The 25,596-nt window shown below is 38.2% G+C and overlaps 1 protein-coding gene across 5 annotated transcripts in view; it reads left to right on the plus strand.

Annotated features, from left to right (window-relative positions):
* Positions 1-449: 449 nt before the first annotated feature.
* Positions 450-25,596, plus strand: part of GRM1 (glutamate metabotropic receptor 1) — a 410,378-nt gene continuing 385,231 nt past the window's right edge. For 3 of the 5 annotated variants that reach the window (XM_054685492.2, XM_009451747.5, XM_009451743.5), the window contains exons 1-2: positions 450-589; positions 1,989-3,011. In XM_054685492.2, coding sequence (XP_054541467.1) covers positions 2,312-3,011 — 700 coding nt within the window. In that variant the 5' untranslated portion in view covers positions 450-589; positions 1,989-2,311. 5 annotated transcript variants of the gene reach the window in all.

Raw genomic sequence — 25,596 nt, forward strand, 5'->3', positions numbered from 1 at the left:
TAATTCATAATGGGCATGCCTGTCCTTTCCCTTCTCCCACCCTATGCAGCCTCTTCCTGATTTCCCTTGCAATCTACTAATAGAGCCTTTCTTTAGATGTCTATACATGTGTTTACACTCTGTTTCCCTCTGTAGGGACTTTACTCGCAGAGAGAGAAAATATATTTGAGTCCCTGAGATATATACAAAGATATCTACCCCAAAGCAGCCTAGGCAGTTCTCCACTTCTGTGGCCAGATTGTCTGACTATTCACGTATCTGGCAGCTTCTATACGACCCCTCATATAGTAAAGGAATTAATATTCCCCACTTCCTCCTGGTTTGTCTCCCCTCCTCCCTCTATCAAACGACTGATTTTTATACATGAGATAATAGACAAGCCTTGGGTGACCTGTTTTTTTTTTTTTTCTTCCCTCCCCCTCTTTTTCCCTTGCGGTAAAATAGTGCCGAAGAAAGAGGGCACTAGTGTACAGCCCAGATCGCATCCTTGCACCGTCTGGATTAGAGCTGAGGCGTCTGCAAGCCGAGCGTGGCCACGGTCCTCTGGCCCCGGGACCATAGCGCTGTCTACCCCGACTCAGGTACTCAGGTATGTCTCAAGTCCATGTCCTCCAAACAGACTCAGGTGAGCGGACACTTCCTCGGGTGAAACCCACCCACAACGGCAGACAAAGTCCCAGTCTATCAGATTTTCCTCCGGGTCCCAGGCGCATTCTCGCTTATGTATTTCTTTTCGTCCTGTATCCTCAGGAAGAGTCGGGACCAATGGGTGCCTGGGTTGTCTTTCTCCTTTTTCTGCCTCACCTCCTGTGCTCTCCTCGCCCGCTCCCATAGCCCCCTTTTCGTCGACTCTCACCTTGAGAAAAGGAGCAGGGGAGGAACGGGAGAGGGAGCCAACTTCAGCCCCGCAGGCTGCTGAGATTTGGCGCCTCTGTCCCCAAGCGGGTGGGTTTGGATATATACCTGCACAAGCGGTGCAAGGTGACGAGAATGAGGGCGGAGGGGCGGTGGGGACTCGAGTGGAAGGGAGTGTGTGTGTGTGTGTGTGTGTGTGTGTGTGTGTATGTGTGTGTATGGGTAAAGAACTCAGAGGAGGGAGGTTGAAAGAGCAAAGCGGGTCAGGGAATTGCAACTCACTGGTCAAAGCGTCCCTTGCAGCCCTGCCGAGGAATGTCTGGCTGGACCGAGCACTGTCCAGGGTCCTGAAGGCGGCAGGGCTCAGGCTGCCGCGGCGAGAGCAACCCGGAAGCTCCCCTCCGTTCCCTTTCTAGCAACTATGCAAACCCCAAAGCAAGCGCAAGACCCCCTCTAACCCGTCCACCCACCGCGGGAAACAAGTTACCTTATCTGCACCCCTTCTTCTTGAACATACACAGCAAGCCTGACTTCTTAGGGGGGAAACATACCAAACTCCTCCATACGGAGACTTTACCAGGCGTTGCCTTAGTAACTAATGTGGATTTTCTTCAAGCTGGCAAATTTATATTTACAGCTGATTGTATGTCAGGGCTTCTTCAACCCCTCAAAATTAAAGTAAAAGGTGCATCCTTTGTTTACATTTATTTTAAAGTCGCGCTTCCACCTTTACAATGAGTTTCCAAATTTTCTTCTGAAAAAAAGTTGATCTTTTCCAATCCGGAAAGTTCTCTTGGGTTGAAGGACCTAGCTCCTCCCCTCCTCTCTGCTCACCTTCCCCACAGCCCTCCAAGTTAGAAAGCATGACAGTTTTTAGGGGACCAGGAAACGACTTAAGGTTGGAGGAGCGGGCGAGTTGGCGGGGCTCTGCGCCGCCTGGACCCGTGAGGACAGAGGGGGCAGGACACCCCGCCTTCCTCAGTGACCACAGCTGCGCTCCAAGCTGTTCCTGCAGCCGATATCAGGATGTGCCGAAATGAAACGGACAAGGCAACTGTTAACATTACAGACCCCAGAGTTTTAACACAGGTCCTCTGATGACAAGGTTGTGATTTTTCTCTGTCTTTTGTCAGCAGCATCTAGCTCACCGCTGCCTACACGACTTCCACTGTACTCTTGATCAATTTACCTTGATGCACTACCGGTGAAGAACGGGGATTCGAATTCCCTTACAAACGCCTCCAGCTTGTAGAGGCGGTCGTGGAGGACCCAGAGGAGGAGACGAAGGGGAAGGAGGCGGTGGTGGAGGAGGCAAAGGCCTTGGACGACCATTGTTGGCGAGGGGCACCACTCCGGGAGAGGCGGCGCTGGGCGTCTTGGGGGTGCGCGCCGGGAGCCTGCAGCGGGACCAGCGTGGGAACGCGGCTGGCAGGCTGTGGACCTCGTCCTCACCACCATGGTCGGGCTCCTCTTGTTTTTTTTCCCAGCGATCTTTTTGGAGGTGTCCCTTCTCCCCAGAAGCCCCGGCAGGAAAGTGTTGCTGGCAGGAGCGTCGTCTCAGCGCTCGGTGGCCAGAATGGACGGAGATGTCATCATTGGAGCCCTCTTCTCAGTCCATCACCAGCCTCCGGCCGAGAAAGTGCCCGAGAGGAAGTGTGGGGAGATCAGGGAGCAGTATGGCATCCAGAGGGTGGAGGCCATGTTCCACACGTTGGATAAGATCAACGCGGACCCGGTCCTCCTGCCCAACATCACCCTGGGCAGTGAGATCCGGGACTCCTGCTGGCACTCTTCCGTGGCTCTGGAACAGAGCATTGAGTTCATTAGGGACTCTCTGATTTCCATTCGAGATGAGAAGGATGGGATCAACCGGTGCCTGCCTGACGGCCAGTCCCTCCCCCCAGGCAGAACTAAGAAGCCCATTGCGGGAGTGATCGGTCCCGGCTCCAGCTCTGTAGCCATTCAAGTGCAGAACCTGCTCCAGCTCTTCGACATCCCCCAGATCGCTTATTCAGCTACAAGCATCGACCTGAGTGACAAAACTTTGTACAAATACTTCCTGAGGGTTGTCCCTTCTGACACTTTGCAGGCAAGGGCCATGCTTGACATAGTCAAACGTTACAATTGGACCTATGTCTCTGCAGTCCACACGGAAGGTAGGCATTATATTTGGGAAAGAAGGGTACTGAGAAAGTCAGGGCAATGCATGATGTGCTTCTGGGATCATAGTATTGTTCCTGTTTATTTCTAGCACTGTGGGGAACGGAGTTTACCCTTCTCAGTACTGCCCACCCAGGCATTGCCTTTTATTCTCATTTCCTTACAATTATAGTGTAGGAAAATTGTACCCCATAGAATATCTGAGGATAGTAGGAGCTGAAAGGGTATCAAACTTTCCATGCAAAGTGTCCAGCAGTAGATTTGACTTGAATACTTGTTTACCCTCATATTTTGAGTTTGCGTTTGGAAGGCTTATTTGTCCAAGGTGTTATATTGCCCTTCAGTGACTGGCTATGACTTTCCAGGTGTAATGAGTTAATTCAGTGTGAGTGATTGGCAAAAAGAAGTTACTATTCCACAAATAGGACTTCAAAGCTTTATCTTTCTTTAACAGTCGAAGATTTTCTTTGTCCTCTTGTACCCCTTCTTACATATCCAAAACTTTCCTGTGAATGTAGGATTAATGCAGTCATCTCCCTCAGTATATCAGAAACTTATATTTTTATTTCTGGAGTACCTTAGTTACAAAGAAAAAGTAAGTAATTTAAATAATGTATTTTCTTCTTACTTTATAGGCTAAAATCATCCAGATTCCCTCACTCCCCCAAGAATTATCTTGTTTTATGAGAAATAACACTGGTGACCACTTGGATTTGAGTTTTGGTTTCTAGTCTTTTTTCTTCTAACACAATGAACTTACGTATTAGAATTAAAGTTAGATCAGTTATAAAATACTAATGAATGGATAGCAGATATTAGGTTTATAATGTCTTTCTAAAATGCAATAGATTAACCTAAGGTTAAAAGCTTGATTTTTCCAGAGACTTATGGATGTGAATTTTCAAAAATTTTTTATATAAAGATTTTCTAGACTCTCTTCACCTTAGGTTATATACATTTTTTAATAAAAGGGGATTTCTGAGCTCAGCTACTCTTAAGTCCCCCAGTAGGTTTATGAAAAAGCTGAAGCCCTGGTTATAAATTAACATCTAGGACAATTCACATGTATAAGCTGGCAGAAGAAGACAATCTTGCTGGTATTTCTGTATTCATATTTCTTCAAGTCAAATGATTTTCAAGAAGCCATAGACATGGCTCCATGTTTTTTAAATATTTCCATAATATTCAGTTACTGGTGTGAGGTCTGATTATAGAAATTGACAGCATCCATAGTGAAGTGATTATATGGTTATCATTACTGAAAACATATACTTTATAAAGGGAACAGAATTTTCAGAACAAACATAAATGATATAGGATTACACATTATAATTTCAGATTTTGCTTTTGGAAAAAACTATCTGCTGTGATATTATAACTTTATAACAACTGACTTATGCTTCTGAAGCTTGATTTTTAATCATGAACTGCATATCTCTTTTTGAACAAAAATTCATTACTTTTTTAAGACTCAAAGTATTAATTCCTTATATTTTAATATTTAACTTTACTACATGTTAATGTTTAGCATAGTTTCTTTAGTGCTTGCTTAAATGAAACATCCTGAAAGAGCAAGTTACAATGTGTTAAATATCATCATTGGATAGATCCAAAGACGATGGCAAAGAGAATGGCAAAATCTAGATTGAATGTGATTTATTTAAATATTTAATAATATTTCCCCCATTGAGCTAGATAATTGATTATTAATATTGGAAGTATAAATTCTTTCTTCAGGAAGAAGTAATGCTTCATCATTTTTAAACAGTGGTTTTATTTTCCATATTTCATTATAAGATTGTTTTATTTGGTGAGAGGTGGCTAATAGTGGGTTGCTTTCTGAGGAGTAGAATTATGTTTTTGGAAAATGAATTGAACATGTTTTCACTAATTTTGCTGCGAAAGGACTAATATTATAATTTTGCCCATGTGTTAGTTTGGATTACTATGTTTCCTTTCTGCCTTCTGATTGGTGTTGTATGGCAAAGACAATGTCTCCGTACTATTACAGTAATTGATTCCAGACTACATTGTGTTCACAGAACAGCATCATAGCAATATGTGGGGTTTATTTTATTACCAAGCAGTTACACCATTCACCTTGCCATTCATATATAATACCTTGTTCTTCTCAAAGGGAATTAGTTACTTCTCTTATTAAACGTAACATCTGTAAAAACTAAATTGCATTTCTTTCCTTCTATCTGGAAAGGAATTTTGTGTAAGCTCCCACTGAAGATTCATTTTTCCTGAGGTTTTGCCCTCCTGCTTTTCAGGGCCCCATAGTGTACTGGCCTACAGGCACTTTCTTGGATCATTTAGTAATTTTACTGCTTTCAGACTGATGGGGTCGCTTATTGGTGACAGTTCCCTGTCAAATATCAGAGAAGACCACATATCAGGGTTGTCTCTGTCGTCTGAGCACTATTCAGCAAGGAAGCCAGTTTGTCTGGATATTGGCAACTTAGGGCTTAGAAATTCTGGGGCCTCTCATGACCTTCATCTCTCCTTTCCAAATCAGCCATTCCCTAGTCAATTCATTATCATCGTTTCTTTTATTAGAAGTTAACCAAGAATAGTTAATACCAAAAACACTAAGTGACTGGACTAGTGTACCTTCATTTCTGTAGTTAATTGTGAGATTATCTTGAAATCATATAGTTTTTGAATGGTACAGTTGTTTTTATATTACTTTTTTTATATTGAAGCTAAACTTGCAGATATTTTCTGTTTTGTTTTGTGTTTTAACCAGTTACAATTTAGTTTTTATATTCTTTTACATTCTTTTCAATCTTATATCATATTATTTGTACCATACTTGATACATGACAATTATCAATTTACATAAAATGAAAGAAAATCAGTACACATAAAGTTACCTGCAATGCAATAGACTCTCCAGAAATTGTTCATGATTGGCTCTGGAGGCAAATGTTAAGATGAGTCTGTCAAGGGGGAGGCAGGATACTGGAGTAATGGAGCCTTATCCACAAATAAAGTTTGAATGCACTTTGGAGCAAGCTGCCTACCTGGAATGTGAGTCTTTAAATATGCTAAGTATATAGTAGAGAAATAGCCTACCACCGATAAGAATATCTCAGCCAAGGACACTGTATTTTGTTCTTCTGATAAAATACAGATTCCCCGTCAAAAAAACAAATTTATTATTTCAAATGATTTTTGAAAACAGTACTTAAAAATAACTGTAGTTAATAAAATTCGAAGCATTGAAGAAGTCCAATAAGAATGTTCTTTGAGTTTGTAGCTACAAGAATTTTTTTTGAGTGGATAAATTTTCATTCATTACTTTTATGTATTTATTTATTTGTCTTAAGCCTTTCTTCTAGTATTTTGTCTCAGATACTTAGATAAGTATTGATATAATAATGAATTTAGTGATGCTGCTTCCCTTATTAAAATATCCACTTTAAGGTAAACTTTTCTTTCCAGTTAGATTTTGATGTTGGTGTAACATTTTTTTGACGTTTGCTTACATTTTATATAAAATTGGCCTTTTTGAGCTTCTTTCCAAAATCTGATTTTTTCCTTTTTAAGTACTTTTTTATTTGATATAAAACAATTAAAAAGTCTAGTGACATCAGAAAAAAGTCCTCCTAAATCATAAATACATACTTTAATGCAATTACCTGTAATAATTTTATATCTACTAAATATCATATTTCCTATCTATTTACCAGTAACTTTCTATATATCTTTCTTGTCTTGATTGCAACCTACTTCAAAGGAAATTATCTTAATACATTGCTCATTTTATCATATAGTAAGAAATAGGAGTGTTTTGAAAGGTTATTCAGGCCAACTAATAAAAGATGCTTAGAACATCACATTACATGCTTGCCCACGCTCAAAGCTTTCTAATTGTGATTAGGGTTTCTAATTAGAGTAGGAGTATATCGGAGTTAAATTGAGAGCAGAATTTCACCTGAGTTTTAGTCAGTTCTTCTATATAATGACCTAAAACAGATTTCTTGAAGTTTCCACCAATCCTTCATTGAAGACTAGGAGTCATCCAAAACATTCAAGCTTCTTTTCCATGTGACATTTATCATCAATGAATAATCTCTCTTTTGTAGTATAGCTCTCCAGTTCCTTCACTCATGCATTTCATTTTTTACTTCCCTTACCATCATAGCTGACTAGAGTAGATCTTACATCAATTAACATCCCAAGGTCTTTTCAGAAGTGCTGCTATTAAGCCATATCTCCTTCCTTTTATGCTTGAACAGTTATTAATTTTGTTACTGTTACCATTAGATTCAAGAGGAGGACTTGAATTTTTTTCCCTTTAAATGTAAAATTATTAGCTTCAATCTGCCTTTCTAACATCAGTAAGTTCTGGGATTTTGATTGTTTAATTTATCTTAGTATTCCAGCTTTGTGTCTCCAGGATTTAACTGTATACATTAAAACCTGAATAAGATAAGGGTCGAAAGTAAAGTCTCAAACCCTTTCACGAGCAAACTACCTGGCTAATTCTGGTGTTCACTCAGCCTATTATGAATTCCTTCTATATAGTGCTTTTCCTCCTCATACTATACTACCTTGCAAATGTACAAATGGCTATATGTAGTTTAAATGAAAAGTCATCACAACAGATGACTTTAAAGATTTACTGCATAAAAACTTTAAATAACAATTTTGAAGACTTAATTTCAGTTACTAAGTAGTTTTTACTCTAAGGGGAGTGCAGTTTAAATACATGTAAAGTAAGTAAAAGCAATCACAGTATAGACATTTATAAACATGAGTTTATTCAATTGTAGGGAACTGAAAGAATGTATTAGTGGTGCAATTATCTAGAGAAAACCTGGAGAAAAGGGAATTTTGGTTAGAGTTTTGTTTGGAAACATAGCATTTGTAAAAGAGGCAGTATTGAAAATGCTGTAATGGTGTGAAAAAAACGGATTTGCTTATCTGGAGGAAAGAGTCTGGGCTAAGAACTAATAATAAAAACAGAAGTAAGTCCTAATATTCTGTGATTACATCAGTCTTTATAGACATGGAGGACAAGTAATGGAGAATCTTGAAGCGTGTGACAAAGAGTTTTGGTTTCAAGAAAGATACATCCAAGCACAGTTAGACATGTGAACTTTGGCCAAGAGAATATATATTATTGGCAAAAGTTGGTGAGTGGACGAAAGAAAAGCCAGATATTGTTACGAGATACTTTATTTGTAATTTTTTAACAAGTGTTCATATCCAAGTAAAACCTTGTTTATCCATAACCTTGATTCTCTAGCTGTCTACTTTACACTTGAGAGTTGGTCTCTTTAAACACCAACATTTGCATTCAAAACATTTTATGAGGTGATCTTTGCAAACACTACTGTAAGGTCCCCTAACTTCTTTTAAAGACAGTGCTCAATTTAATGGACATTTCCCTTGAACATACCAAGTTATTGTGAACATAAATTGTTACCTTGTGCTGGAATATGGTGGTAATCTTGGAGCCTGTTAAAAAAAATATAAGGCCATTTATTATTACTCAAAATGGCCACAAATTGCCATACTTAAAAATTTTTATCTTTATTTTTTCTTTTATACCTTGGCTGGATTTATTAAACTCATTTTTAAAGTCATTAATCAGTATTTAGCAAACAGCTATTATGTGCATAGAATTAGAGTGAAATCCAAAGACGAAAAAAATGACACTTTCATTATTTTGAGTAAGCTTGAACTCTTTATGATTCCTTTGCCACACAATCACCCTGTGACTACATTTATCTTGCTGCAAATTTTATAAGAAGCTTTCCTTCATAGGGTAGGTGGTGATGGCAGCTTCCATTTTATGTTTCTACCGTGTGGCTTGGCAGTAGCCATCCTTCTACAAGTATTAAAATTTTTGCCCTTATGATATAGGGAGCTAATATACAATAACTGCTTTGTGGATTTTCAATAACTGGGCAGTGACTGGAGTGATGGGTTCACAAAGAGACTTATCAAAAGTCGTGTTTTCGGCATACACTTTTTTAAGAACACAGAGGGCTGGGGAACCACATCCAGAAAAGAATAGTTTGGTGAACACCTACAACCACTAAAAAAACTCATGGCACATGCTGTTCTGATATATGTTGGAAGCAGCCTGTCAGTAGGAGAAGGTTGTCAATTTTCAGAGAAGCTGTAGTTGAAAACCAGAGTCAAGACAAGGCATAAAGCCTTGTCAAAATGTCACTGTCTTATGCAACAGAGAGTTATCATTAGATTCTAAAATTATATAGAAATATTTGCTACTTTTTCCTGTTTAATTGTTCTCTATGAATGTCTACAACATTTAAAATCTTAACTTACATGAGAAATTATAATTTTAATTACCTTCGGTATTCCAGAAAGCTTTACTCTCTTAAACTTAAGGTATTGTAGTACCAAATAGAACATTAATGTTTTTATGAAGAGAATTGCTTCTCAGAAATCTCCAAATATCAATTTTAGGATTATCTATTTTATTTATTTCATAGCCAACAAATTAAATATTCAAGGCAATTATCTAAATATCCAGGTAAAAGCCTTAATTTGTAGTTGAAGCACAGGATTTTGAGAGGCAGAAATTCTTTGATTACCTAGTAACTAATTTGCCTTCTAATAAAGACATTTATAAATAAACACATGTGACTATTATGCATCACATATTTTTCTTGGTGCTAGTAACACATAAAGTAATAAAAATCACAATAATAATAACTATTATTACTACTAATATTTGTTGGAAGAGACATAAATATATAGACAGTTATAGGCTCATGGGTTATAAAGAAAATGTTTAATTACTGTTTTGAAAAATGCACAAAACATATGGGAAATACTGTATGCATGCACATCTCAGTTTCATTTGTAAAATGGGAATTATAATCACTACCATGTTATATTCCTCACAGCAGCTTTTCAAAGAACAAGAAGATGGTACCCATAAATACGTTTCAGTTGTTTTTCTTAAACTGCCACCAAAGCGATGACTTCTTCTCAGCTGATGAATATTAAGCAAGTCCAAGAAGCCAGTTAATTGGATACAGATTTTCGACCCTAAACCTAGTAATATAAGATTAAAATGAAATTCATGATTAAGATAAAGGTGTAGCATCTACCATAGACTTTAGGGAACTTTCTTGTTACAAATGAGAAAACAAAAGCCCAGAAAAATAAAACAAAATGACTTGCTCAAGATCATAAAATTCATCAGCAGCAAAGCTAGGACTAATTTAGCTTTGTTTTAGATACTTTCTCAAGCCAAAGTTTTCTTTCTTTCTTTCTTTCTTTCTTTCTTTCTTTCTTTCTTTCTTTCTTTCTTTCTTTCTTTCTTTCTTTCTTTCTTTCTTTCTTTCTTTCTTTCTTTCTTTCTTTCTTTCCTTTTTACCCCTCATGCACTCCTCTCTTGTGAGGTCCATACTATTTAGCTCAACTGTGTCTTTCCAACTTTGCTGCTGTCATTTAGCAGCTTCCAGGAGACTCCTCTTCTGAAAACTCATTCTGCTGTTAGTCTTCCTCTTAATGTCAGCTCTTGCCTTAGTTTTGGATGGCTCCAACATTCATGTGTTTGTCCCATCAATACCTATCCTCATAGCTCATTGATTTCAGCTCTGTGTTCCTTGCCTTCTCTTCAGCAACCCACTTACCCTGACCACAATCTGGTACCCTGGCCTTGCCAATAACTATTTTATCTATAAATTTTTAAACATGAGAAAGTCACTGAAAAATAGAAGCCTCTCCTTTTCTTCAACTTCTTTTGCTCCCACCTCACCTGCTCTCCGCATTTCTCTGGAAGGTCTGAATAAAGCCATTTTCTCAGCTGATCTGGTTTCCCTTCTGCATCTGAGCAACTCTACCTCCATATTTGTGCTTGTTATCATCTTGTAATAAAGGTCCTTTCGCAGAGAAAATAAACTTTCAATGTAGAGTGACTACTCCACATGAAGCTCTATTTCAGGAGATTATAAATTAACCATTTTTTTTTCTCCAGCTCCTTCAGGGCAGAAATGTAAAATAAGACCAGAATTAAACACCTTGTTAAAATGAAAGAAGAAAGGATGCCTTCTCTATGAGGGTTGTGGTTAACAGTGGGAGATGACACATGGTCAGACATCTCTGTGACACCATCTCTACCACAAGTAACTAGAAGTGGTATGGAGTGGATAAGGATGAGAAAATTAGAGAAGGGTGGCTAGAGTTGAAATCCAGAGATCTGGAATAGGATTGACTCAAGGGATTAATAGAATTAGGCATGCTTAGAGAGCTATCAGGGTGAAGTATACAGAAAACAGTCCCCTAAGTTTATTATACAGATAAGATGCAACAGTGCTCCATATAGGGCTAGGTAGATGTAATAGATGTAAGATGTCATTATTGTTGTCATGCTATTCTAACCTTAATTAGGAAGATGCCCTTAGCTTAGATGAGCCTGTGTGAAGTAAATACAGGGAAGTTCTGTGGTGGAGATGTGAAAATAAAGAGGGAAAATGCTGATTTACTAACACTGAGTGGCGCATATTCAACTTCTCATTCTCTCCCTTTATAAAAATTGCACTCACAGCATGTGGCCCTCAATGCAAATCTTTTGATTGGACAGCATATTCCACAGCTATTGTTAAACAATCAGAGACAGTTTCCTCTGTTCTCTGTGGTGCTATAACACACTTTTTAATTTGTTTGTTATAAAAGGTAGAACAAAAAAATCAATAAACAAATTGCTGATAGTATGTTCAAGAGAAAAAACTTTATGAAAGATTTTAAAAGGTTATATGAGGATATTGAAATAGTGGAAACAGCTTATAATAAAGAAATTCAATATCCCTTTTTTTCGATAAATAAATACATTATTTGTTATTTTCAGGTTTTGGTTAACAGGTACTACTCTACTGGCAGAGAAGAAGTCATGTCCAGATTCCTATCTCAATTTTTATGTTTTGTAGCACATTCTTTGGTTTGACCAATGCTATAGTCATTGAGGAGTAGAGATAGTGGAATTATAGTCTTCCTTTTAAGAAGTTCACCACATAGTGATTACTATTCAGTTTGCTAAGTGCAACCATAGGAGTAGGCATGAGGTAGAGAGACAACAGAGAGAACTGTGATTAGCTCCCTCTGGTCCAGGGAAGAAGTGAGGGAAAGCTCATAGAAGGTCCCCAGAAAAGGTGACATTTGAAGTTCACTATATCCGAGGAAACAAAGGAGTAAATTCAGTAAAAGCACTGACATAGAAAGCCAAATATGCTCAGGGACCTCTAAGAATATCATTAACTCTAAAGTATATGTCCTGGGAAAATGAGTGGGGAAGACCAAACTGAAAAGAGAGAAAGAGCCTAGGTCATGATGGGACATACTTATCAAGCCAAGAAAATTAGACTCTTGGAAACATGGTGAGCCAGTGAAGAATTTTATGCAGGAAGAAATCAAGATCAGATTATATTTTGGAAAGGGCATCTGGAAAGCTTTGGAGAAGACAGATTAAGAAAAGGAGTCAAATTGGAAATTAGGAGACAAATCTGAAGGCCATTGATGGTTGAGGGAAGTGGAGAAGGAAAGGCCAGTTCAATTAATTAATTTTGTCAAGAGATGATTAGAGTTTTACTAAAGAAAGTGTCAATGGAAAAGGAGAGAGGAGAATGAATTTGACTTTCTATGTAGCAGGGAGGTTAGTGTTTAGTGAATGATTGGTTATGAGAATCAAGGAAAAAGAGAAGTCTAGAATAAGCCCCAGGTCTCTATTTTGTAGGAATAAATAGGGAATAAAGAGAAATCGCAGACTGGGAAAAAATTAGTTTAGGCTGTTTGAGTTTGTGGTATCCATTGGACAATAAAGTCAACGGATCCCATAGGCCACCGATCTGGAAAGAGAGTTATATTTGAAATTTGTCAGAAAATATCTGGTTAAAACATGAAAATTGATGGGATTGCCAAGGGGGTAAGATATAAAACACAGAAGATGGTCAAGGGCAGTACTTTGAGGCATGTGAAATGAGAAAGAGTCTACAGAAAAGGGAAAAAGAAGGACAGTTTAAAAAGTAGAAAAAGAAACAGGAAGAACCTCATGTTATGAAAGCCAAGGGAGGAGACAGTTTTGATAATAGAACAGTGACAAAGAAAGCCGATGGGTAAAAGAGGAAGAACTATAGAAACAGTGTTCTGTACTAGTAGCGATACATGAGACTGTGTAATTTATATGCCACAACAACAGTATTAGAATGTTCTGAATTTTTATACTTACTTTTACCTGTGAATTTTATGCCTTCGGATGATGTTCTTATTGCATGTTAGTGTCCTTTTCTTTCAGATTGAAGAACTCCCTTTAGCATTTCTTCTAAGAAAGGTCTGGGGGTGATGAATTCCCTCAGTTTTTGTTTGCCTGGGAAAGTATTTATCTCTTTTTTATGTTTGAAAGTTAGCGTTGCTGGGTACAGTATTCTCAGTTGACAATTTCTTTTCTTCAGTGCTTTGTCATCCTGCTCCCTCCTGGCCTGTGGTTTCCGCTAAGAAGTCTGTTGTCAAACAAATTGGAGCTCATATATGTTGTTTTCCTTTCTCTTGCTCCATTTGGGATTATCAACTTTTGAAAGTTTCATTATTATATGTCTTGGGGTAGTCTTATTTGGGTGAAATCTGTGTGGTGTTCTCTACCCTTCTTGTACCTAGAGATTTATATTTTCTCTAGGGTTGGGAAGTTTTATTGTATTATTTCTTTATGTGATCTTTCTACCACTTGCCCTTTCTCAACTCCTCCTTGAAGGCCAATGACTCTTAGATTTGCCTTTTGAGGCTATTTTCTGGATTTCAGAGGCATTCTTTATTCCTTTTCTTTTTTTTTCTTTTTCCTCCTCTGAATGTATTTTCAAATAACCTGCCTTCAAGCTCATTAATTCTTTCCTCTGCTTCATCAGTTCTGCTGTTTTAACCCTCTGATGCATTTTTTTTGATTCAACTAAAGTATTTCTCAGTCCAAAATTTCTGTTTAACTTTTTAAATTAATTATTTCAATCTCTTTGTTAAATTTCTCTGATAACTTTATAAATTGCTTTTATGTGTTATCTTGGAGTTCACTGAGTTTCTTTAGAATTCTTATTTTGGATTATTGACCTGAGAGCTCACATATTGCCATCTCATTGGAGTCAGCCACTGGCTCCTTGCTTTACCCATTCGGGAAGGTTATGGCTCCCTGTTTGCTGGTGTTTTTTATGAATGGATATCTGTGTCTTATTGAAAGGTTAGTTATTTATCCCAGTCTTCATTCCCTGTGTTGGTGTGGTCTGTCTAGTGATGTGTATTTACAGGTTCTATGCTGGTTGCCTGTTGAGTCCCCTTAGCCCTAGACAGCTGCCTTTATTTTGGCACTAGGTGGTGCCCTAGGCCCAGGTTTCCCACAGCTCTCACAAAAGTTGGAAGCACTGCCCATTCTGGATTGGGGAGAGGGGTCTCCAAGAGAATTTCTCAGCTGTTTGGGAGGCTGACTAGGAGTTTATGCCCAGAAGACTCATGAATGTGCCTCCTACAATGTGTTGCTGCTGAACCTCCTCTCTGACTTGGTATCTCCTTTGTCTTCTGCTCACAATTTTTCACTTCTCTGTGGCTTCAAGGATCTTCACAGCCTCAGCTTTGAATTCTGTGTTATTGGTGATGATAATCTTGACACTAGATAGTTTTTTTCGGTTTTCTGTGAGGAAGATTGAAGCCAGATTTCTTCTACTCCACCATTTTGGTGATGTCGTACCCATAGACGGAGTAGCTTATAAATAATAGAAATTTATTCTCTCACAGTTCTGGAGAAACTGGCATGTCCAAGATCAAGGCACCGCAAGTTTGGTGTCTGGTGAGGGCTGCTGTCTGCTTCCAAGATGGTGTCTTGTTACTGCATCCTCCAGAGAAATGAACTCTGTGTCCTCATGGTGGAAGGAACAAAAGGGCAAAGGGGGCTTAAGCTAGTTCTCTCCAGTTGTTTTAGAAGGCACTAATCCATTTTTGAGTGCAGGGCCCTCAATGACTCAATCAAATTCAAAAGTCTCTATCTCTTAATACCACCATAATGGAGATTAAATTTCAAAACATGGATTTTGGGGGACGTTCAGACCATAGCAAGTAGCCTCCACTTCCTCCTAGCTCTGTCTTTCCAGTAGTGTGTCAATTTATAAATCAATTGGAAGGGCAGAAGCCAGGAGGAAGTGGAGGCTGCTAATATGCATCCTTGTTCCTGAGAAAGGAAGATGAGAGATCCAATGATAGCTACAGAGAGATGTACTTCTAAGTAAAATAATCCTTTAGGAGGGGAAAAAATTAAGCAGTTTTAAAGGCTGATGAAAAAGAGTGAGTAGAAAAGGAAAGTTTGAAGATAATTGATCAAGCAAGGTTGCTGAGGAGCCACGACAAAGCTGTGGCAGGGCTAGCCTTGAACAGAAGGCTTTTCTCTGCGTGGTGATGTAGTGAAGTTCGGGAAAGAGGAGAAAAGAGTATTTGAAAACAACATTTGGTAGCCTTTATTTTCTGAATTATTCAATGAGGGAAATGGAAAGAGAGAAGAAACAGGTCAAATACAAATAGAGCATATTTTTAGAGGAGCCAACTGAGATGAGAAACCACATATTCCTAGTAGTGTTAGTTCATACTATTTTGACATTCTCTTCACTATTGTACAGCCCTCAGTTACAAGCAAGAAGTCTCAGCTTTCATAGCAGTTAATTAACTTGGCCACCTACTGGCCCAATGTCCAAAAACACCAGAATCTTTCTTTAATTTACTGCAAAGGCTACTAGGTGCCCATCAGAGATCAGAGCCAAGAATTATCCTTTATCCAGATCCTGTCAAAGGGCCAGATAAGAGAACTGATATTTAACAGTGTCATCTGGGAGATCATTACCAACCTCTCTGTATGAAAGTAGGTTTCCAGGGGCCACCCACAGTGGCTCATGCATATAGTAGCAGCACTTTGGGAAGCTAAGGTGGGAGGCTTGAGGCTAGGAATTTGAGGCCAGCCTGAGCAATATAGCAAGACCCCATCTCTAAAAAAAAAATTAAAAAATAACCGTGCATGGTGGCGTGCACCTGTAGGAGGCACCTGTAGGTGGAGGCTAAGGAAAGAGGATTACTTGAGCCCAAGAGTTTGAGGTTGCAGTGAGCAATGATGCATTCCATTGTGTTTCAGCCTCGCCAACAGAGTGAGACCTTGTCTAAAAAAAATTAGGTTTCCAGAATATTACATACTTGACTTTGTTTAGTCTTCCTGAAGAATTGCCTTTTCTAAGTTACATGTTAATATTTTACTTTTTCATTTCTTAAAGGTCAGAACAGGGATTAAAAATTTAGACAATGCTTTATCATTTTCATCTATTTTTTGTTGAAGATATTGCCTGTGCTGCTTAATGCAACTTGTATAAATTCATCAGAAACATATTATTTTTAGATTTAAATGTTATGATAGTATTTGTTTCTCTTAAAGAGCTAACATGTTTCATCTTAATTGGTAATGAGAACATTGCATTTTCTGTTTATCTCTTGCCTACCAGGAAGCTCAAAACTAAAATTAATGCTCAATCACAGAACATATTCTAGCTTATGTGCATAGATACTAGCTTCTTCCACCTTACTTCAACGGCATTAATTTATACTTTTTTATAATTGTAAAATATCTCAACTCTATTTTTGGAAAGAGTCAGGTTATATATATGTATATATATATAAAGGGAAGTGACCTCCTCGTAGGTGTATATCTCAACCAGAATTTCTGTATGCTATGAAGCAGATGGTAATGACAGGTGGAAAGTTTTTTTTAAACTGTGGAAATGGGAGGTAAGTTAGACTCATAGTTTAATACGCTAAAGATGAGAAGATCTAGTGTGTACAGAAGAATCCTTGAGTGTTGATCACATAACAGAAGAGAATCATACTTTTTCAGACTATTTGAAATTCCTTTCTTGGCTCAGATGCTCACCCGTTCCTGCCATTTCCTTCTTAGTGCATTCTGGAACCTGCCATGAGGCTGTGTTTGGACATTTTGTCCCTTTTTGACAGGGCATATGTGTGGCTGAAACATTCTGTCTCTCTTCCATGTTCAACCTCGATATGGGTGCCTCTGTGGATTTATAACAGTCTCCCGTCCTGTTTTCCCCTTTTCTCATCTTTATAATAAAAATAAATAAAATCTGGGAAAGGCGAATCTGTTTGTAAAGTGACTGCTCAGTGAGAAATGGAGAGGAAGCTTGCTTTTACCCATCTTCTAACTTCTCCTGGTGCTCTCATGCACTTCCCTGGCCATAATTACTTGTAGTCTGGCAGCCAGTTTTGTTGAATGTTCTAGGTAGGCTCAGTACCTATGATGCTGTCTTCTACTTCATTCTTGTTTGCCTTAAGGGCAAAATGATGTAACTTGGGAAACCGAGCTTGATATAGGATGAGAAAATGGAAGACACCCTATGTCTCTTAAACCTGTTAATAAGGTGGTGATTCAATCACAGAGAATAGGGGGAGGTGCCGTGTGTTGATACATGTGAGGGATAAATTACTCTTTGGCTAGAAGCACCAAATTTGAAACCATGAAAAGGCAAATTCATTTTTTTGGTCTATGTCGGTACATGCTAAAGGAAAGTTTAGTATGAAATATCTTTGATATGCCATTTTAAAAGTAAAATCTTATGTGAAAAGAAATTGCCTCTTAAAAATGAAAAAAAATATCGAGTGAGTGATTAATTTTTTGAAGTGCTTATATTCTGCCTTTTACAAGGTTATTTTAGGCTCTCCTTGGTACAGAGGAATGCAGTCAAGGAGTCTTAAACCTTATTGTTCATACAAATCACCTGGGGAGCTTCAATTACAGATTCTGACTTAGTAGATCTGGGGTGGGCCTAAGTGTCTGTCTCTACAGGCTCTCAGGTGGTATTGATGCTGCTGATTTCTGGACCGCAATATGGACAGAACCTCTGGAAGCCCCTTCTCATAATTTACTTCTTATGACAGTGTATTGTAGATGCTTTCCCATACATTTATGAATTATTTCCTGCAAAATCGTTTATATATGTTTAAGAGAAATGTTGTTTGATTCTCACATAGGAAGAAAATGGATTTTAAAATGTGCAAATTTAAAAAATTATAGACAAGATATTTATCTATTCATTTCTTACATTTAATGATTTTAAAAATATGCATTAGCTAACCTGAATAATTACTGAATGTAGCATTGTAGTTAATCAAACTTCTGGTTACATCAATGCCTTCTCCCACTAGAATACTTTGCCCCCAAAAAGTATCTGTCCTGGTGGAATATAAACTGCTGGAAAGTAAGATCTTAGTTTTGTTTCATTCACTGATATTTTTTCAGCAATTAAAGTAGGGATTCGGACACTGTAGACACTTGGTACACATTTGTTCAATTGAATTAAGTACGGAAGGCTTTTGTTTCAAATTCCTTTTCTGCCTTAGTAAGGGGTTTGATGATTTAAGAGCTTACAGGGCTTCACATCAATTGTTAGTGCCTAGTACTGTAAATGTAAATGTAAATGAAACAGGATGATGGATTATTTATTCAACTTCCAAGAACTAACAACATTAGAAGTTTTTGTTTTTACTAAATTTGTTGTAGATTATTTTTCTTTTGCTTCTTTCTCACCAAAGTGGAATACAGCAAAAAAAAAAAAAAAAATCAAATTAATTGCATGTTTTGTGGGTAGACTCTACTTATTATCACTCTTCCCTTTTTCCCTTTTTAATCATTGAAGGAAAAATCATTACATTTACTGGCAATTAAAGCTCACAGATGTTATATTTTTCTCAATCTCTCTCTTTATATGAATACTGGTATCTAGTACCCTCTCTTCCTTTTACACTTTAGCGCCCGTGGGCAGCAAGAGGTGTACTGAGTAGGAGGACCTGGATTTGATCTCACGTCCTCTGAGAACAACCTCCATGACTCTGGACAAGCCAGGAAACTGCTTTAAGTCCATCTATCTTCTCATCTATAAAGAGTCTGTCTTGCCTTTGCCTTTCTTACACGCTTCCTGTGAGACCCAAATAGTTGATGTGGAAGTACTTTGGAAACTGTATACTTTTATATACATACAATTAGCTGCATTATATTCTACTATAGCTTGTATTGTTATTTTCTCATTTTTATTATTAATAATTCCTCCTAGCCTCTACATTTACCAGAAAGTTATAAACAACCACTATTACTCAGCATTTATTTAAAATGATAGATTATATGCTAAAAGAGAGTATCTAAGTCCTTGATTTGAAAAGAAAGCTTAGATGTGGGGTTACACACAGCTAGTTCCTACAAGATGCATGATGCATGACTATCATTGTAGCCCAGCTTTTTCTCTCTACAGCCTCTGAAGGATCTCCTGATCATTGACATTAATTTCTTCATATGCTCTGCCTACTGTCTGATTTTCTTCCACCCTTACTCTTTGTAGGTGGGCTTGAAGGGTAACCCTCATATTCATATCAGTAAGCCAACAAGTTAGTCAATTTATTTTATAAAAACTGTTCAACTAATTATTAGGCAGTGCACCAGGCTTCAGATATTAAAAATGAATCCAGGTGTGCAGAGGCCAATAAAGTTTGGTAACATAAGCAAATATATGTAAAAAATTATCCAGATATTTTATTACAGTACAGTAAAATAATATTTTTTATGTTTCCAAATTTTATGGGTACCCTGCAGTTCTTACCATTGTTTTTAGTCCAGATGGAGGGCTAGAGAAAGGATTATTGCCACATCATTGTGAGAGGGTGTGAGGTCCAAGGGAGGGACAGGTTACTTCCAGTGGGGATATTGGTAGGTATTTGAAATAAGAGGCATTAAAACTGGGTCTTACATGATAGCTAGTGTTACAAATGCAGAGCTATATGGAAAAAGAATCTCACATCAATGAAATCATGTAAATCAGGGATCTGAGTAAGGTGCTAACAGGTATGGAGAGAATGGTGAGTGGTTTAATTCATCTGGAGCAGAAGGTAGTTACAGGAGAGTTGTGGAGCTGGTTGGAAAAGTGGACCCAGATGTCAGAGTGCTGAGAATGTCAGAGTTTGAATTTGTCTTCCATCTGCTATGTTAGTCAAAATAGAGTAGACCCTCTTTTGCAAATTTCTACCAAAGACTGATAAATAGGGATTTATTTTTAACATTTCCTGCCCACTCATTTTTCGGGTTCTTTTTTCCTCCTTGTAGCATTTGTGTTAGAAAGCGACACCTTTGCAAGGAAGCCACCTTCTTTGTTTGTCTAGAAAAACATCATTAATCATACAGTCCATTTACATTTCCAGAGCAACATAAATATTTGATTTTAAGAAGGATACAGGCAAACGTATTGCAATGTTTTGCAGCTAGAGTTGCAGCCTCTGTGGACATGTGGCCCGCCTCTCAGTGAAGCAAAAGGCATATCACAAGCTGGTTTCTCAGCTGTGAAATGCCACTACTTAGGTCACATGCCTCAGGAAAAAAAAAAAAAAAACCTGCCAGGAGCAACGCCTTCTTCTTGGCAGAGAGGCGTGCCACCTGTCACCCAAACCTGCTGTCCCCTCTAGCATCATGCACAGATAACTTTGCTTCACTTCTGCATGTGGGGAAGTTGTGTTCTCTGCCTTTTGCAGTGTATTTCTCCATGGCATTTATCTAGTGGATAATTTACTTTGAAACTTATTGAATTGGGGTTTATTGCCCATACTTATTGGACAAATCTTAATCCAGAAGAATGGTTATAACCTAGAATGACACTGGGTGAAAATTTGAATTGTGTTTCACATGAAAGATGGCATATAACAGGCATATTTCCACCTGACACCTAGCTATGATGCCACCCTTGGTGACAGAGCAAGATCACTCCTTGTGTCACTCCTTAATAGCATGCATGGGTTCCTGGAAATCAGCCTTAGTGAACACATTCCGGATCCTTAGAACCATGCCTCATCAACTCTTAAGGCATAGAAAACGAGGAACATAATTCACATATTCACAAGCAGGTAAAGCACTCCATACAGCGTGTACCATATTTTAGATTTCCTCCATATCTTTGTAAGGTCTGATATGGGGTTAAGCACAAAGTGCTTAATTAATATTTGTTGAATGAATAAGCAAATATTGTTTTGTTAAGAGGCAATCTAATAGACATTTGGGCTGGCCAGGGTATTGGAATTCCTTGGCTTCATGTTTCTCTAGGAAGGACCTATGTAAAACCTCACTGGGACTTACTTTTAGGAAGAGATGCATGTTCTTACTGCCATAATAATGCCATCTTGGCACAAGTGTAATACTTAAGAGTTAAAGCATTTTCCTTTGCATTTTTGAGTGATTCCAAAACATATGCCATTAAAACCATTAAAACATATGCTTTTTCAAAACATTTCAAATATAATTCTTATTTTTGCCCTCTGTTTTTGTTATGGGTTGATTGTGTCCCACCACACCCCCCAAAAAAGTTGGAACCCTAATGCCTGATATCTCATAATATGAGCTTATTTGAAAATACGGGCTTTACAAAGGTGATTTAAATGATAAAGTTAAAATGATATCATTAGGGTGGGCCCCAATCCAACATGATTAGTGACCTTATAAAAAGAAGAAATTTGGATACAAAAAAAGACACGCACACAGGAAGAACACAATTTGAAGATGAAGACGGAGATTGGGGTGATGCATCTGCAAGCCAGGGAATGCCAAAGATTGTCAGCAACCACCAAAAGCTAGGAGAAGGCATGGGACAGACTCTCCCTCACATTTGTCAGAAAGAACCAATTCTATCGACACCTTAATTTCAGATTTTTAGCCTCTAGAACTGTGAGAGAATAAATTTTTGTTGTTTAAGCCACCCAGTGTATGCTACTTTGTTACAGCAGCCCTAGAGAACTAATACAGTTCTTTTGAGGCTATTATATTGTAAAACCTGCTCTAGGTTTTGGTACTTTCTGCATGTGCTAAAAAAAAAAAACTAGTGTTCACGGTGCAACTGATGCTCATCTTTTTATCGACTATTAATTGCTTAACTTTTACCTTCCCCCTACCATGTGAACCACCACCTTCTACTCATAAATGGTAATATAACTCAGAGGTATGTTATTGTGATGGCTAATTTTAGGTGTCAGCTTGACTTGATTAAGGGATACCCGGATAGCTGGTAAAGCATCATTTTTGAGTAGGTCTATGAGGGTATTTCCCAAGAGATTCACATTTGAATCAATGGGTTGAGCAAGGAAGAGCTGCCCTCAATAATGAAATAAGCTAAGGACCTGTATAGAACTAGAGATGGGACCCCCCTTTTCTCCTTTTCTTACACGTCAGTACTCCAGGATTTACGACTTTGAACTCCAGGACTTGCATCAGTAGCTGCCTAGATTCTCAGGCCTTTGGCCCTGTACTGAGGGTTATGCTATCATCAGCTTCCCTGGTTCTCAGGCCTTTGGACTTAGACTGAGTCACATCACTGGCTTCCTTGGTTCTCCAGCTTGTAGACAAGTTACTGTGGAACTTCTCAACCTCCATAATTGCATGAGCCAATTCCCATATGAAACCTCCTTTCATATCTATCTATCTATCTATCTATCATCTCATGTTGGTTCCGTCCCTCTAGAGAATCTTGACTAACAAAATTATTATTATTAAAAAATAACAACGATGGCAGTACCATGGATTGAGTATTTATTGTGTGCCAAGCACTGTGCAATTGTTCAATGTTCATTGCTTCATTTGGTCCTCTCGATAACCCTAGAAGGTAGATACTATTATTATTCTTGGAAGTTTAAAAATGATCATCTAAGTCATACAGGTAAAAAGTGGCAGATGCAGGGTTCAAACCCAGTGAGTCTCATTCCAAAGCCTTAGTGTCTGATTACTACATAACATCTCCTGTATAAGGAGACACTAAGATTCATAACAGGCTTATGAGTTTTGAGCTAGATATTGTCAGCATTTTTAATGTCTAAGTGAGTAAGGAAAATGTAAATAACTGGTGCAAAGACTGTATTACCGTGAGTGAGGGCAAAGTCTTTTTAAAAAATCAGGTCCTGGAGCTATATTGCATTCAACACACCTGTTCTTGTCAACCAGAAGGACATAGCCCAACTCATTACCAATTCAGAAAAGGATAAAATAAATGCACACTGGGTCTTCCTTTTCTGTTTTCTTCATGTGTGTCTCTCTAGAAAATGTGTGTCTCTCTAGAAAAGGCAATTCTACTCTAAAGCTTGCTCCTGTTTGGCTGCAAGTAACAGATAGAGGGAGGCATTGTCAGAGGGTAAGAGTAGCTACACACTGATTTGTTTTAAAGCACACTTGATCCTTGAAAAACCTTCAAACACAGTAACTCCTGGAAATGATGATAAAAAGACATGCCTTCTTTTCTTCTGTATTTAGAACAATTCTATAATTAAAAGAAACAAACACATCCATATTTCTAAAAACAAGGGATATTTTTAAGTGGGGGGAGGGGAAGAAAAGCTATATCTTCTCTTTGGAAATTTCCAGGGCATTAGTAATGGGAGTTTACTGCATTTTTAAATTTGACAATACTCTTAGCTGCTCATTCTCCAAAGCAGAATCTACACACTGCCAATTAATTTTCCATTGTAGTGTTAGTTCATGCAGAAGCCAGCCTCTCTTATTTAGTCCCTAGTGTGATTATGGCATATGGCTATGAGATTCCTGTTTGTTTGTTCATTTGCTTTTGTGGAAGGAATTCTGGTATTAGGCTCATTTGATTGGACCAAATAAAGCTGATGACCTGTGAACCTGTGATCCAGTGAGGAGGATACATAGAGTCTATGGTTTCATAACAGAGCGTTGTAATCAACCCTTCCTGGGAAGGTCTACCAGTGACTTTGGCTTACCAAAAGAGCTACTAGCCTTTTAAATTTTGGTTCCTCCATTTGTAGTTATAGTTCAAGCAGACACATAATAAAAAGTTTGGGTATGAAGGAGGGGGATTAGTGGTTAATAAGGAGACTTGGACTCAGACACATCTGCTTTCTTACCCTATCTTAGAGCCGTGTGACTTTAGGTGAGTCACTGAGACTCTCCAAACCTACTCCTCAAATCTGCAAACCAGAGATTATAATTGTACTTACTTCTCATGCAGCTAACAAGATAATGGCTAGCATATAATAAGAACTCAATAAAATACATAAACATACACACATAAGCTAATAAGGTGGTGGTCTGATATTGTGTATCCTACAGTGGTTAGCTTCTATTGGAAGTGACTTCCCCTCCATCTGTAAATATGATACAGTGCTCATCCTAAGTCTTTTTCAGAGACCTACACTGGAGCTAGCACATAATTTACTGATAAAGGGGAAAAGAGGAGGTTTCATATAGAGAATAGTCTGAGAGCCTCTTAGGCATCTAACTGCTCCCATCCCTTGACTGCTTTGCATCTGGAAAATTTGGAGTGTTTAATATGCTCCTATTAAAAGGTAATGCCTTTGGAAAATATAGTACTTAAAGCTATTATCAGTTATGACTTCAAGATTTTCAGATAAGTGTTTAGGGGGTCATGACAGAGTAGTGCCTGCAGCGGGGAGCCAGTCCTTCACAGGCCAGTTGGAAGACATCAAAGGTTATTCCTATTTCATAATTGTTAGTTGATTTTAGCTATGAACATATGTATAGCATTTCCTGAAGTTTCCTGAGAATCATCTTTAATCATCATCACTATTGTTTCCCAAGCACCCTTATATAATCTTCTTGGTTTATATAAACTAATGGCTTCTACTCTGTACAAGATTGCGATTTGAAAAGGCACTGGGAAGAAAATACAAGTTGCAAAGGATGGTGCAGGCTGAAGTCATGTCAACAAGATCATAAGGCTGAAACCAGATATTTGTAATGCTGTTTGTAACTTTCTCGAGAGTAAGATATATCTTATATCTCTTCTGATTTATATAGCACTTATTACAACTCCTTGTACATAGGCTGAAAATGTTAGTTTAAATAAATTAACATTACAAAGTAGGATTTTTTTAAATTTTAAATCAGAGTTGTGAGGCTGTGAGGAAAACATATTCTTTATTTGTCTGAGGGAAAGAATTAGAGATTGGGAGCAATTTCTGTAACCAAACTTTCCTCAATATTATATTTACTTTATTAGATTCCATTTTCTTAGTCATTTATGGGCCATAAATTCAGCCTCTCTGTTGTTTATAACTTAAGTTTTTATTTTTTAATTTTTGTTTAGGGCACTGGTCGTCACTTCTGGCTGCTCATTAGGTTTATCTAGGGAGCTTTAAAACCTACAGATGCCCAGCCCCAGCCGTGGAGGCTCTGCTGGAGCCTGGAAATCAGACTCAGGTGTTCACAGCCCTTCCCATGGGGAGAAGGATGGGGAGTTAGGGAGAGAAAGGGCTAAAGAGTGGGTCTAGCATTGCAAATGTATAGGGGGAGTCTGCCTAGTATCATCTGGTATCACCTATCCCATCCCACTCAGCCATGGGTCTCGTTGCCATCCTTGAGCACATGAAGGATGTACCCTCATTAATGCCTTGGTGTTGGCTGTTTCCTCCAGCTGAAATCCACTTTCTTCAGCTATTTTTGTGGCTGGCTGCTTCTTTTCATTTAGATCTTAATTCAAATATCATTTCCTCAGGAAGCCCTTCTCTATATAA

The sequence above is a fragment of the Pan troglodytes genome, chromosome 5 (genome assembly GCF_028858775.2).
Source record: "Pan troglodytes isolate AG18354 chromosome 5, NHGRI_mPanTro3-v2.0_pri, whole genome shotgun sequence".
NCBI classification, from domain to species: Eukaryota; Metazoa; Chordata; class Mammalia; order Primates; family Hominidae; genus Pan; species Pan troglodytes.